General features: G+C 44.2%; 1 protein-coding gene across 1 annotated transcript in view; it reads left to right on the forward strand.

The window, feature by feature from the left end:
* The window catches only part of MRPL3 (mitochondrial ribosomal protein L3), a 136,537-nt gene that overhangs the window by 85,209 nt on the left and 34,968 nt on the right, over positions 1-16,360 (forward strand). The window contains exons 8-9 of the mRNA XM_063450671.1: positions 15,106-15,183; positions 15,657-15,734. Coding sequence (XP_063306741.1) covers positions 15,106-15,183; positions 15,657-15,734 — 156 coding nt within the window. The remainder of the gene's footprint in view (positions 1-15,105; positions 15,184-15,656; positions 15,735-16,360) is intronic.

Below are 16,360 nucleotides of genomic sequence, written 5' to 3' on the forward strand. Positions count from 1 at the left end.
TTTCTTCGTGTCTGAATTTCATTCGAATGAATGAAACTCCGATCCTATTCGTGCTGTGGCTGCATCTTCCAGCCGCTTAGTAGATAACTCCCTAATTCCCACCGTATTAGGAAGCTATCAACTAAAAAGCTGAAAGACCTAAATTAGTCTTTCAGCCAAATTTACTAACACTAAGTAAAGATTACTTAGTATTAGTAAATTATGCCCCTACTCGCTATACCGCGAGTAGGGGCATGTCTAGTAAACAGTGAGCAGCCTGTGGCTGCTCACTGTAAAAAAACAAACAAAAAAAAAACCTATTGGCCCCCACCCCTGAACTACGGGTGGGGGCACTAAAGTAAAATAAGGGGGGAGACCCCTGAGCGGTAGATGGGGGCCATAAAGATAATGAGGGGGGGACACCTACTGTCCTCCCCCTGGCCCCCACCCCTGCGCGGTGGGTGGGGGCCATAAATACAATGGGGGGGAGACCTACTGTCCTTCCTCACCCCCACCCCTGGGTGGCGGGTGGGGGCCATAATGATAATGAGGGGGGGGGAACCTACTGTCCTCTCCGGCCCCCACCCCTGGGCGGCGGGTGGGGGTCATAATGATACTGAGGTCTCCCACCCGGCCCCCACCCCTGGGCGGCGGGTGGGGGCCATAATGATAATGAAGGGGGGGACACCTACTGTCCTCCCCCTCTCCGGCCCCCACCCCTGGTTGGCGGGTGGGGGCCATAATGATAATGAGGGGGGACACACACCTACTGTCCTCCCGGCCCCCACCCCTGGGCGGCGGGTGGGGGCCCTAAGTCAAATTCCTCCCCCCCCCATAAAGGTGGCTAGGGGTCCCCAAGCCCCTAGTCACCCACCCCCTCCACCCAAATAAAATAAGCCCCTACCTACCCCCCTCACCCTAAAAAATAGTGAGGGGGGAATAGAATTACTACCCTGTAAAGTAAAATTAAACTTACCATTCAACGTCTTCTTTTTTCTAAAATCTTCATTTTTGAGCCCCAAAAAAGGCCAAATAAAAATCCATTATAAACGTCGAACTTAAAATAAAATAAAAAACCCGAGCGCCCCCCCAAAAAAACAGACGGAAAAGAAAAAAACCAGAGCGCAAAAAAAAAATCCATCTTCACCCATGGAGGGCTCCGCGCAGACTGAGCTCCGCAGGGCGGGGGAAGGCTTGTAAAGCCTTGCCCCGCCCTGCAATTAGGCTAAGAACACTCTGATTGGTGGGTTCAAGCCAATCAGAGTGCTCTTTGTCATTTTACACAGCGTGGGAAAATTCCAAAGAACTTTCCCACGCTGTGTAAAATGACACCGAGCACTGTGATTGGATGGCTTCAAATCCATCCTATCACAGTGCTCTGTGTCATTTTACACTGCGTGGGAAAATACCAAAGAACTTTCCCACGATGTGTAAAATGACACAGAGCACTGTTATTGGATGGATTTCAAGCCAGGGGTGGGGGCCCGGGGGGGGAAGGACAGTAGGCCCCCCCCCCTCATTATCATTATGGCCCCACCCACCGCCTAGGGGTGGGGGCCGGGGGAGGGGGGTGAAGGAGAGTAGGTTCCTGTCCCCCCAATTATCATTATGGCCCCCACCTGCTGGCCGCGGGGGGTGGGGAGGGAGGACAGTAGGTCATCCCCCCTCATTATCATTATGGCCCCCACCCGCTGCACAGGGGTGGGGGCCAGGGGGGGAGGACAGTAGGTCCCCCCCCCTCATTATCATTATGGCCCCCACCCGCCTCGCAGGTTTTTTTTTTTTACAGTGATTAGTAGATCTGTTTAGTAGACATGCCCCTACTCGCAGTATAGCGAGTAGGGGCATTGGGGAGATTTTAATCTCTTATGCTATTATGGGGGTCATATTGACCCCCATAGAGTGAGAGGGGGACCTGGGGTTTTTAGGAAGTGTCGGGGAGCACTGCTCCCTGCCGCTTCTGTCTTTACATATTACAAGGAGGGAGCTGCGCGCAGGTAGCTCCCTCCTTGTAATAAACTGAACGAACAAACGAACACTGATACAGTGTTAGTTTGTTCGTCTGATTTTTCCATTCATTCATTCGTCTGTCTAATGAATGAATAGATGAAATTCCCTTTCGCATGTCCAGGTGTTTCACTGGGCATGTGCGGGAATTTCACAGGCTATCTAGTGTGGGCAGATGACGTATCCCACAGGGACTTCATTTACCCACACAAAGATGGCGGCGCCCTGAATAAAGATCGGGGCAGAAAATAAAGATTAATAAATAGGTAATATGGGGGCTCAGGGGCATTTGGGGGTGACTAAGGGGTCAATTGGATGTAGTGGAGGCAGGACGGGGGTTAAAAAAAAAAACGGAATTCGGCATGACAGTGCCGCTTTAACCCCTTAAGGACACATGACATGTCTGACATGTCATGATTCCCTTTTATTCCAGAAGTTTGGTCCTTAAGGGGTTAAACATCCTGTAGCCTTTACCACACAGGCCACATAAAACTCAGTGTGGGATTCAAATGCTGCTAATAGTGCGCCGTCTTGGGAGCGCATGCGCTCTCCAATCCAGTGCCTCTCCATGAGACATACGAGATCTTGGCTGACGTCCGCATACCGGTGGCAAAGCAGAATCTGTAGCAGAGGAGTCCCGCTGCTGAAATTGAGGTAAGGAAATTAATTTTTGCAGGACAAAGAGGGTGGACAGATAGGAACTTATTTTTTTTTATTTTTTTTTTGGACTGTAGGTTTCCTTTAATGTCAGCAACGAAGAAGCCTGTTTTATATTCACTCAAATGCTTGAACATATAGCTTTTACTTGGGAGACTGGCGATTAAGACTGACTGACATGTAGGGACGGATGTAGATGTTATCTCTAAAAGGGAGAAGGACAAAGTCCCTTGATCCTGGCTGTCCCACATAAAGCATAATATTTGGGAAAGTTGAATAACAGCTCTCCCTCTTTCTCTCAAACCTTCCATCCTCTTGAATCTAGCAACAATTCCAAAACAACTTAGAAATATTTCAAAATAAACCAATCTTGAAGTGGGTATCAGAGTTGTAATGATAAATGGGAGTGAACAATTAAATCTACAAAGTATGCTATTAAAAGAACAAGGTAAGAATTATGTCAAATCAACACTTTGATCAGCTTGACACTAAAGTTGCGGTGCTAATTAGAGAATAAGTTAAAAATGTGGAATGACCTGGTAATGTTTAATTGGGATGATGGAACTGCTCTTGGGGTTTATCTGCTTATTGGACTATTTGATGGACAGGGATTTCATGAGATAAGACCAAACCCAGAGACAATTGATTCTTTTTTTCTGACAAGGGAAGATAATGCTATATTAGAAATAGTAGATATTTTTTCCTTTTTAATCATATACTATATGTTGTGCTTTGACAATTCTTCTATTTAACTTTTAAGTGGCAGTCACGATTTAGAACAAACTGCTCCCATCAAAATGATTTAAATCAACTGAAATAATGCATGTACGTGGTAGTTAATACTATGTACACCATGATGTACCTGAAAACACACCCAAAAGCTAAATATACCCTAATCAGTTATATAGTTTGATGTTATTGCCATGATTTTATTGCTCTCACGGAATTATAAATGTGTGAACTGAATGGATAATGGAAATGCTTAATTAAAAATGGGACGTAAAGCTGTTCACTTTTAAAAGCTCTGCTCTCATTACTATTATTACTGCTCTCATTATTGATACTTGCTCTTAGCCGAAGAGATGAGCTGGTGTGCTATTAACCTTTCATGCCTCTTTCTTATATTTGTCTGCTTCCGGAGCTATTTGAAATGGAACGTGCACCAGATTTATATTTTAAAAGTGGGAACCTTGAAATTATTTCTATATGCTTAGTTTGTTTATCTGTGGGAATACTATTAAACATGTCACTTGGCAATATGGCTATCTTCCTGTACTTCAGATCTTGAGGACTACACTACTTATGGCTTATTATCATAAGAGGTTCAGGCTGCAACTAGAGTCTCAAATTTAGCTTTCAATACCCTTTTACTTTGTGATTTAAAAGGATACATCAGGCACCAATACAATTTTTATTGCCTTTCTCCAAAACAAATACCTTTTATTGCATGCTCACTTTTATATAGGTTTTAGAAAAAACATTGCGGCATTCTCTATATTAACATTGGTTCATCTTTTCCACCACTGCATTTTACAAGTACTTTCTTCTTGATGTTTACTGCTTCCTTTCTGACACCTCAAACCTTTTGTCTCAATTTGTTTAGATATTGTGGTGGAATCTCGGTAAAAATAAATTTAGTAGGCCGAGATTACCACGTGGCATGTGTACGTGCATATGCTGACGTATCGATCAGTTGGTTGCACGAGGCAAGATACGATCAGTAGTGTACGGAGCATGTGCAAGAATACAGGATATAGTATTCCCCTCCTCCATTGTGCTGGACAAGCCATGCGGTCAAACAGGAAGTTAATTCTTATTTGTGTTGATTGGTTAAGAGAATGTGCGGGTGGAGCTTAATATGGGAGGAGTTATATGCCTATATAAGGAGCCTGCACTATTGTCCGGGGCTCAGAACTTGTGGTATTTTGGTGACGCTAGTCCCTCTGAGTCCCGATCGGTGATCCAATAAAGAATCTCTTCCTTCCTGAAGAAACCTGTGTCCATCTCTCTGTGCTTGGCTTCCGTCAGTTTCTCCGGTATCATTTGGTGCATTGGCCGGGAAGCTCATCGTTCAACGGTAGCTGAGAGGCAGAGGCGTGAGACGGTCTATCTTTGCCCACGTTCTCTACGGCTGCACCCCTGAACTTCTGCGTGGACCTCCCTTCGTCTCGGCGCCACTGGTCTGTTGTCCAGGAGATCATCGGCCTCTACGTGAGAAGTGCTGGGGTGTCCCCGTCGATGAGTGTGAACTCAGGTTCAGGAACGAGGAGGTAAGACAACTGCTGTTTTAGACGGCAGGACCCACTAGGGGTATACCGATTGTGCGGTAGGCCCAAAGGGGTTTTGAATCTGTGTATCTGCCCCCTCTGTCGGAGGGAAGGAGCGAAGGCGCACCGCTCGATCGAACGCTCTTTAGTCAGACCGTTTGATTTGGTTAGTCAGGCGGGGTCCTGGTGTAAATAGCCCTAGCCGGACACCGGTGTCTTGTCTAGACTAGCGTTCTAGGGTGTATATTACGTTCGCTAGGTCGGAGGGACCGGGAGACTATCGGCGCCTGTGTAAATTCGGTTCGCTAGTTCTCATCCTATCTGGGCTAAGTGGGAAGGCGTGTAAATTTGGAACCCACTAGACTTTTGATAGTGCGACTAAGAGGCGCCTGTGTAAATTCGGTTCTCTAGCTCGCTATATATGTGGTGATTGGGCAGTGTGGCTAACCAAAACGGGTGTATATAGTTTTAGGTAGTCCATTCAAGGTACTGGCCAATAGTTTAGTTGGGAATTGTAAATGTGTTAACGATTGTTTTAGTAAAGTGTATATCTTGTTAGATAGCGCGAGCTCAGCCGTCTAGCGAGAGTGTTAATAGTGTGTTGCTGTATTATAGTGCACGGTACCATAACCCTGTATATTTACTGACACTGTATATAAGTACTAATCATTGTTGTCCATTGCATGTTTAACACCATAACCACTAATAATTGTATTGTGACCTTAACTTGTGCTTTGACCTATGCTAACCGTACTGTAACCGCTATTTGTAAAAGACGATGTTACTGGGGTGTGTTATAGACGGGTTATTCGTATATAGAGAATTATAGCGTGGGTGACTGTATAGTTACGCCAAAGGGCATAATATTGATTATATAGTGACTGGTGTAACAGCTGTGTGTGTACGGGAATTCCCTGAGTGTTTATTGTTATTGTGTACGTTTCACTTGGTAACCGTACCACGTGGTGCTGTTGCCAGAGGAAACGGGTGTGACTGTTGAATAGTACGCGTGTATAGTATTCGTTGTCGACGACGTTCCATTGTTAAGTATGGGTGCGTCGCAGTCAACGATTCCGGATCCCTTAGGTTGTATGGTGAAGAATTTTAAAAAGGGATTCAAAACTTGTGATTTTGGGGTTAAGATGTCTCCTGTGCGTTTAGTTACTTTGTGCACTAGGGAGTGGCCTACTTTGGTTGCGGCATGGCCGCCACGTGGCAGTTTGGATCTAACTCTGGTACAGCGCTTACACGTGGCTGTATCAGGTAGGCCTGAACTTTACGGCCAGTTTCCTTATATTGACTGTTGGAGACAGGCCGTAAATGACTCGCCAAAATGGCTCCAGACATGCCACGAGGAGCAGTGTCGCCTCATGGTAGCTAGGACTTGTTCGTCCACTAGGACTGGTGTTAGGCCCATTTTGGACACGCCCCCTGAGTCCGAGATCCCTTTGCCGCCCCCTTACTTTCCGTTAAGAAGAAGTGACGCAAACGCAGGAAGTCCTGCAGCCCTCCCCTCATTACCCCCATCCACTTCCGCTTCCTCCTCCAGTACAGGATCCACCCCCCCTCGTACTAAATCTCCCCTTCCGGAACCAGAACCCACCCCCATTAGAAACGAATATCCTGATTTGGCGCCACTTCAGACTTCCGGTCAAGCTTCATCTAGCTCGGCTCGAAGTGTTTTATTTACGACCTTTTCCCAAAACCAACCTCCCACATCCCCATACCCTATCTCTCCCCGACCGGAACCCATGACTGACGCCTCTCTACGTAGCCCCATCCAAACCCGACAGTTGACTGGTGCCCAACAATTAAAGCACTATCAGATGCCTCTTCGTCTGAATCCCGGGTCAGCTTATATCGATGCCGCAGGTCAAATGGCACACGCTGACCCAGTCTTCGTATATGTCCCATTTACCACAACCGATCTTTTAAACTGGAAGACCCATAATTCCTCGTATACTGAGAAACCACAAGCTATGACTGATCTGTTCACCTCAATAGTACAGACGCATAATCCGACATGGGCTGATTGCCAGCAGTTACTAATGACTTTATTTAACAATGAGGAAAGGACAAGAATAAATCAAGCAGCCATAAAAGCACTAGAGGATAGAGCCCGTGTTTTAAACCAAGCTAATCCAGCAGCATGGGCCGCAACACATTATCCCAACACCGATCCCGATTGGAATGTAAATGGTGCTGATATGGTTCAACTCAGAGCCTATAGAGACGCTATAATTGCTGGCATGAAAGCCGGAGGAAAGAAAGCTATTAACATGTCGAAGACAGTTGAGGTGATTCAGAAAAGCGATGAAGCGCCCAGTGTCTTTTATGACCGATTATTGGAGGCATACCGCTTGTATACCCCCTTTAATCCGGAAGACGCAGACAATTCCCGAATGGTGAACTCCGCCTTTGTCAGCCAAGCTTACGGAGATATTAAGCGCAAGCTACAAAAGTTAGAAGGGTTTGCAGGTATGTCAATCACCCAACTAATGGAGGTAGCGAATAAGGTTTATATGAATAGGGAAACAGAAAGTAAGAAAGAGGAAGAGCGCAAGATGCGTAAAAAGGCTGATATGCTAGCGGTAGCGATCGCAGGCGTAGATAGACGGGGCCCAGATAGAGGCGATAGTAGATGGAGTAGGGAGCCTTTGAGTAGGAATCAGTGCGCGTATTGCAAGGAAGAAGGGCATTGGAGGAACGAATGTCCGCAAAGAGAGCAGTACGAGAGAGACCTACCCAGGGCAGGCTACGGAAACTTTAGAGGCAGAGCGAGAGGTAGAGGAGGCCCCGGAGGGAGTAATGGTAATAGAGGGAGTAATGGGAACAGAGGAAGTGTTAGGGAAGACAGGTATATTCCAGCAGCGCAAAGGTCCCGCGATAGAGAAGGTAGGGACTTTGTAGGATTGGCTGACACGGTCATGGAGGACTATTGATACCGACCGGGCTCCATCCCCCTTGGTCGAGCGGAGCCTATGGTCGATGTATCAATAGGGGGAAAAAGGAGTGCGTTCATGATCGACACTGGTGCTGAACATTCAGTGGTGACTAATCTAGTTGCTCCTCCATCTGGAAGGACTATTACTGTGATAGGAGCAACTGGAAGAAGTGCTGAAAAACCGGTTCTTAAAAGTCGACTCTGTACATTGGGAGGCCACGTAGTAAAACACCAATTCCTTTATATGCCTGAATGTCCAGTCCAATTGCTGGGACGTGATATGCTATCAAAATTACAAGCGCAGATTACGTTCCTACCAAATGGAACAACATCCTTAAAGTTTAATGGACCTTCAGGTATTATGACTTTATCCGTACCAAAGGAAGAAGAGTGGCGACTTTATACAGTGTTGACTAGCCAAAACCCTAGGAGTGATGAGACATTGTTTAACATACCAGGAGTTTGGGCAGAGAACAACCCACCAGGACTGGCCCGCAATATTCCACCTATAAAAATTGAACTGAAACTTGGGGTTTATCCAGTGAGCCTAAGACAATACCACATCCCACAGAAGGCTAAGAAGAACATCCAATCCTATCTGGATAAGTTCATACGGTATGGTATCCTAAAATTCTGTACTTCCCCCTGGAACACCCCATTGCTGCCTGTTCAAAAGCCCGGTACAGATGAGTATCGACCTGTGCAGGACTTGAGAGCAGTCAATGATGCGGTTGTTAGTATACATCCAGTTGTACCCAATCCATATAACCTGCTTGCTTTAATTCCGGGCGGGGCTACTTACTTCACAGTCTTAGATCTCAAAGATGCCTTCTTTTGCCTCCGAATTGCCGCAGAAAGTCAATGTATTTTCGCTTTCCAATGGGAGAACGCTGTAACGGGCTCAAAACGCCAAATGACTTGGACAAGACTGCCCCAAGGGTTTAAAAATTCACCTACCCTATTTGGTTCAGCTCTAAGTCAAGATCTACTGGATTTCGAGTCTATCCCAGGAGAATGTGTATTGTTACAATATGTAGATGACTTGTTGATAGCAGCAGTTACAAAAGAAAAATGTCAGCAAGCAACGCACGATCTACTACATATTCTCTGGAAGGCAGGATACAAGGTGTCCAGGAAGAAGGCTCAGTTGTGTTTGCCAACTGTCAAATATCTGGGATTCCATATCTCTGAAGGTCAAAGAATTATGGGGCCAGAGAGAAAAGAAGCTGTCTGCCAAATACCAATACCCAAGAATAGAAGACAAGTGCGAGAATTCTTGGGGGCAGCAGGCTTCTGTAGGATATGGATTCCCAGCTATGCGATACTGGCAAAACCTCTGTACGCAGCCATCAAAGGTACAGAGCACGACCCCTTCTTATGGACCCAAGAACAGCAAACGGCATTTGAAGATGTGAAGAAGGCTTTGATGAGTGCCCCAGCATTAGGTCTACCTGATCACACACGACCATTCTACTTATATGTACACGAGCAAAGAAGAATGGCTGTGGGAGTATTGACACAGTACTTGGGATCATGGCAAAGACCTGTTGCCTACATGTCTAAGCAACTGGATGCAGTGGCCAGCGGACTTCCACCTTGTCTAAGAGCCGTAGCTGCAGCCGCCCTGCTAGTAGCTGAAGCCGATAAACTCACTCTGGGTCAAGAACTTTATGTACGAGTCCCACATGCAGTACAGACGTTGTTGGATTACAAAGGAAATCATTGGTTTAGTAACAGCCGTATGACCAAGTATCAAGCAATGTTGTGTGAAAACCCAAGAGTGCATTTAGAGACTGTAAACACCTTAAATCCAGCTACCCTTTTGCCGCAACCTACTGAAAGTCAACATGATTGTTTGGAAGTAATGGATGAAGTATTTTCAAGTAGACCAGATCTTCGTGATTTTCCCATCCAGAACCCCGATGTTCAATATTATACCGACGGCAGTAGTTATGTGAAAGAAGGGATCCGCTATGCAGGATATGCAGTAACAACAATAGACAAGGTGATAGAAGCTCGGCCACTGGCGAAAGGAACATCAGCACAAAAGGCAGAATTAATAGCACTAACACGAGCGTTACAATTGGCTGAAGGTTTAAGAGTGAATATCTATACGGACTCTAAGTATGCGTTCTTAACCACTCATGCCCACGGAGCTTTGTATAAAGAAAGAGGACTACTGAATTCAGAAGGCAAAGAAATCAAATACGCAGCCGAAATCCTACAACTATTGGAAGCAGTGTGGGAGCCGAAAGAAGTCGGTATCATACATTGTCGAGCGCATCTGAGAGGAGATGGTGATGTAACCAAGGGAAATCGGATGGCAGATAGTGCAGCTAAGCGTGCTGCTGAATCAGGAAGACAGGAGTATGTGGGGCATATAGCTGCTCTTATACCAACTCCACTGTCCCAATGGACTCCAGTTTATACAGCTCAAGAAGAGGAGTGGTTAAAGACTGAACCGGGAAAGTATTTGGAGAACAAGTGGTATCAGCTAGAAGATGGAAGAATAGTCATACCAGCATCACTAGCGGTAGAAATTGTCCAAAATTATCACAACGGGACACATTCTGGGAGAGACAGTACTGAAGAATCTCTCAGGAAACATTTCTACATACCAAGATTGTCCAACTTGACTCAGGCCATTGTACGCAGATGTGTAACGTGTGCTAAGAATAATGCAAGACAAGGACCAGTAAAGCCACCAGGAGTCCAGTTTATGGGGGGACTCCCCATGTCCGATCTACAAATAGACTTTACAGTAATGCCTAAATCGGGTGGACATCGTTACCTGTTGGTAATTGTGTGCACCTATTCAGGCTGGGTAGAAGCATGTCCTACTCGTACAGAGAAAGCAGGAGAAGTTGTAAGATTCCTGCTACGAGAAATAATACCCCGATATGGACTACCCTGTTCTATAGGATCGGACAATGGTCCAGCTTTTGTTCACCAGTGCCTACAACAACTGACTCATATGCTTGGTATAAAGTGGAGGCTTCATACTGCATATAGACCCCAGAGTTCTGGTAAGGTAGAGAGAATGAATAGAACTATTAAGAACCAGTTGGCTAAAATGTGTCAGGAAACCCAACTTAAGTGGAACGTTCTCTTACCCATAGCTCTATTGCGAATCCGCAGTACCCCTACCAGAAGGATGGGCCTCTCTCCTCTTGAAATTATGTATGGGCGACCACCTCCCGTACTTGGTAACTTAAGGGGGGATTTGAGTCAGTTGGGAGAAGGAATTACCCGGCAGCAGGTTGTAGAGTTGGGTAAGACTATGGAGGAGGTACAGAAATGGGTACAAGATAGATTACCTGTGAATATTTATCCCCCTGTTCATAGTTATCATCCAGGAGACCAAGTGTGGATTAAAGAGTGGAATAATGTACCGTTAGGGCCCAAGTGGAGAGGTCCTTATGTTGTTCTTTTGTCTACCCCTACAGCGATAAAAGTAGCCGAAGTAACTCCGTGGATACATCACTCCAGGGTTAAACCAGCAGCAGTCGATTCTTGGCAAGTTACAGCAGATCCAGAGAATCCCTGCAAGATCCGGTTGAAACGCACTACTCAGTCGGAGTAACGAGGAATTATTGTGGATTACAAATTTTATTGTTACAGGTGTGAGTGAGAAGGCCATAATAAAGCCTGTCCGCTTACCAACACATAGTGTATAAGCCAGGAAAGTCTCGAAGGGACACCTGTGAAGACGAGCAGAACTCCATTCCCTGCAGCCCTCACATCCTGGAAGCTGAGGTTCCATCGCACGGACGAAGACTGAGGATGACGGCGAAAGATGTGCTTTTGATTGTGTTTATTTACATGTGTTTTTATATTCAGGAAGGTAGAGGTACCGACACTCCTAGCTGTGAGGTATGCATTAAGACTACGAGAACAGGTAACCATATTTCCCAAACCCTAATTTGGCATTCACAATACGAATGTAAAGGAGAGGTATCAAGATGTAGATACCTAAATATAGACTATAGTGTGTGCCATTTAGGAGTAGGAGAACCTAAGTGCTTCAGTCCAGAGTATCAACCTCGTACAATTTGGTTGACTCTCAGGAATGGAGATCCTCAGGGGACCCTAATTAATAAGACGGTGTTAGAATCCGTATATTCTTCGGGTGTTCTGCTATTTGATGCATGTAAGGCGATATCAAGTGGTAGAAAACCGTGGAATGTATGTGGGGATCTTAGATGGGAGAGGACGTATGGGTCTAATGATAAATATATTTGTCCCAGTAGTAAAAATAAATATGTAAGTCCTAGATGCCCAAATAAAGACTATAACTTTTGCCCATATTGGTCTTGTGTGGGGTGGGCGACTTGGGGACAGACAGTAGATAAAGACATGATAGTGACTAAGTTGCCGACTAGCCCTTATTGTAAGTCTATGGAATGCAACCCAGTCCATATACTTATTAATAACCCCGACAAGTTCCTAGATAAGTATGGAAATTTATTTGGGTTTCAGATATACGGGACGGGTTTAGATCCTGGGACATTATTGTTTATAGGAATAGAGACTGATACGGTATCCTCCCAGACTCATCAAGTATACCATTCCTTTTATGAAGAGATGAGTATAGATAATAAGATCCCCCATAACGCTAAAAACCTGTTCATTGACCTAGCTGAAAGTATTGCCGGTAGTCTTAATGTTACCAACTGCTATGTGTGTGGAGGTACTAACATGGGAGACCAATGGCCTTGGGAAGCAAAGGAGGTAATGTCCGGTTCTGAGGCAGTTGACCAACTAATATCTACACAAGCCGATTATCATTTGAGTGTTAGAGGTAAATCTGAGTGGAGATTAAAGACCTCCATCATAGGTTATGTTTGCATAGCAAGGAAAGGAATAATGTATAATACTTCTGTAGGAGAATTAACTTGTCTAGGGCAAAAAGCTTATGATGATGATACTAAAAATACAACTTGGTGGTCGGCTTCAAATGTCTCAGAACCATCTAACCCGTTTGCTAGATATGCCAGTTTAAAGGATGTGTGGTTTGATTTATCCATCACATCTACCTGGAGAGCCCCAGCAAATTTGTACTGGATCTGTGGTAAGAAAGCCTATTCGGAGTTGCCACAGGACTGGGAAGGGGCATGTGTGTTGGGTATGCTCAAACCATCCTTCTTCTTGTTACCGATTGAAACAGGTGAGACTTTAGGTGTTAAAGTGTATGATGTGAATCATAGGAAGAAAAGGGGACCCTTAGAGATAGGCACCTGGGAAGATAATGAATGGCCTCCCCAGCGTATCATAGATTATTATGGGCCAGCCACGTGGGCAGAAGATGGTACCTTTGGTTATAGAACCCCTATTTATATGCTCAACCGCATTATAAGATTACAGGCGGTGGTTGAGATTATCACTAATGAAACATCACAAGCGCTCAATCTTCTAGCGAAGCATAACACCAGGATGAGGACGGCAGTCTACCAAAATAGATTAGCCTTGGATTACCTTTTGGCAGTAGAGGGAGGTGTATGTGGGAAGTTTAACCTGAGCAATTGCTGTCTTCAAATAGATGACGAAGGGCAAGCAATAGCTGAGCTTACTAGCCATATGGTTAAACTAGCGCATGTGCCTACTCAGGTATGGAAAGGGTATAATCCAAGTAGTTGGTTTGGTAGCTGGTATGAGTGGTTTGGAGGGCTTAAGGCAGTGGTAGGTGGAGTCCTACTGATTTTACTGTTGTGTCTACTCCTACCGTGTCTTATACCCTTAGTAGTTAGGTCTGTGCAAAGCCTGATAGGAAGTATAGCAGAGAGGAAGGCTGCTGCACAGATAATGGCGATATATAAGTATAAGGCTCTAGATCAAGGAGAACCAATGCAGGAAGATGAGTGTTAAAAGATTCACATCATAAGATAAGTCTGGTCTGGTTCAAGGTAACTTGCGGTGTAAGCAAAACTAAGGTTATGTGATGCCTCAAGTAATTGTAAAATATCAAGAGGCATCAAAGGGGGGAATGTGGTGGAATCTCTGTAAAAATAAATTTAGTAGGCCGAGATTACCACGTGGCATGTGTACGTGCATATGCTGACGTATCGATCAGTTGGTTGCACGAGGCAAGATACGATCAGTAGTGTACGGAGCATGTGCAAGAATACAGGATATAGTATTCCCCTCCTCCATTGTGCTGGACAAGCCATGCGGTCAAACAGGAAGTTAATTCTTATTTGTGTTGATTGGTTAAGAGAATGTGCGGGTGGAGCTTAATATGGGAGGAGTTATATGCCTATATAAGGAGCCTGCACTATTGTCCGGGGCTCAGAACTTGTGGTATTTTGGTGACGCTAGTCCCTCTGAGTCCCGATCGGTGATCCAATAAAGAATCTCTTCCTTCCTGAAGAAACCTGTGTCCATCTCTCTGTGCTTGGCTTCCGTCAGTTTCTCCGGTATCAATATGAGATAAAATGTAATAAGTAAAAGGTTCATAATTGAACTTCCAGAACCCTTTGCTCTGTCCATAAAGACCTACATTTGAAAATAATTCCAACCTGTGACTTTTAAGCCCTGATATGGGCCCAGGTTCAAATCTAACATGTAAATTAATGTATGCTTTTTGTATTTATGCATGTTATTAGATTATCAGGCCAATCTGTATACAGTCAGAAATTCCTCAGTGTTGGCATTCTTTTCTATGTTAGGTTTGGTTTTTTGCTGTAATGTTCTCCTGTAGCTTATAGTAAGACAGATTTAAAGTATAAACTACATGAGAACATTGTGTTATGATAACAAAGGAAGAATGGTCACAGAGCAAACGTGTATCTAATAATGTCCCAGCTGGGGAAAAAACAACAACTTATATTTAGTAATAAGGCAGAGCCAAAGGTTAACATTTTAAAGCAAGCACTATAACCATTACAGCTCCCTGCCAGTGGTTATGATCCTAGGGATGAGATGAGAGTGCTTAGCTAATGATCTCAGCCAGTGAACTGTTCCTGTATGGATTCAGTGGAGCTGGCAATGAGGCACCTGGCAGACCCAATGTAAAATGTGAAGCCATTCTATAATGGCTTGACTATTTACTGTGAAAGTATGCCAAGGCATTTTTGGCAAAATAACCACTACAGCAGGCTGTAGTAGTTATGGTGTTTGGAGTGTTACTTTAATGTATAGCCTCCGGTTATCAGGTAGTGCTCTAAGTCATGTTTAGTGAGGATGATGATTTTGGATTGCAGGAGTTCTCTGGTCACAAGCTCATTGGCTCTTGTTTCTGTATTTCTATAACAGGATCCTGCACGAGTTTTTCCTGGGACGAAAATGGCAGGAAGGATGGGAAATGTTTACAGAACAGCTCATTGCCTCAAGGTCTGTTTGCATTTTTAGTCTAGGTATTTGCATTAAATTGGATTTTTAGCAGTAGCCATCATTTTTTGGATTGTTTTTGAGTAGGAATTGGGGGTGGAGTGTGTTTGTTACCTAATTATTGAATTGCGTAATCCCCCTATTATATACTTTTTTTTTTTACTACTTTTGAACTATACATTCAGAGAATTCTGCATTTGTACTATCACAGGACACATAAGAGAAGAAGGTGCAGATGAACCAAAGCAGAATCCCCCAAAATTTTGGAATTGTGTTTGAGAAAAGTTATTGAAAAATAATTTTTGGGCCCCTTTGTAGATGCAGAGCTGTTCTCCAGCTCTACAGTAGAGAATAAACTGGACTAGATGCATCTGTGAAAATAGGTAGAAGTATGTGGATAGGGACCCTCCATCGTTTTATTATTTTGTTTGAAATAAATATAGGTAACTATTTCCTTTAAAACTCTTGTGTTTTAGGTGTGGAGGGTGAATACTAAATTCAACATCATTTATGTGAATGGTTCTGTTCCTGGGCATTCCAACTGTTTAGTAAAGGTAAGATGAATTTTTGATTGTGTAATGATCCACAATAATAAGTACAAAATGCATCTATCTTTAGTACTTGTAATGATTTGTTAGATTTATTTTACTATAAGTCTGAAGCTTTTTCGAGAATAATTTATTGTTTTCCATGTGGTAGCTGCAATGGCAAGTCTGTGATTGGACAGCCACAGAAAGTCTGAGTGGGTTAAAATAGAAGTTCTTGCAAAGGCTGAAGACATGAGATCTGCAGCTTTTGCAAGAGATATATATATTATATAAACCTTGCACTCAGGTTATAGTATGGGTATACTTGCCGGGTGCTCAGCCTGGGACTTTGGTTATCCAAGTAACAGAAGGAATGGCAGCACTTACGGTCTTCAATAAAATGTCTTCTTTATTTGCAAGATTAAAAAGTGAGATCAAGGGATCAATTGATCCTGATGAAAGTCCTGAAAAGGACTGAAACGTTGATCCCTTGATCTCACTTTTTAATCCTGCAAATAAAGAAGACATTTTATTGAAGACCGTAAGTGCTGCCATTCCTTCTGTTACACGCATTATATATATAATGTAGCAGAGTAGAGGTATAACCCGCAATATCTCCACTGGTAGACGTGGTTAGCACACAAATCCAACGT

The sequence above is a fragment of the Pelobates fuscus genome, chromosome 4, assembly GCF_036172605.1.
Source record: "Pelobates fuscus isolate aPelFus1 chromosome 4, aPelFus1.pri, whole genome shotgun sequence".
NCBI lineage: Eukaryota > Metazoa > Chordata > Amphibia > Anura > Pelobatidae > Pelobates > Pelobates fuscus.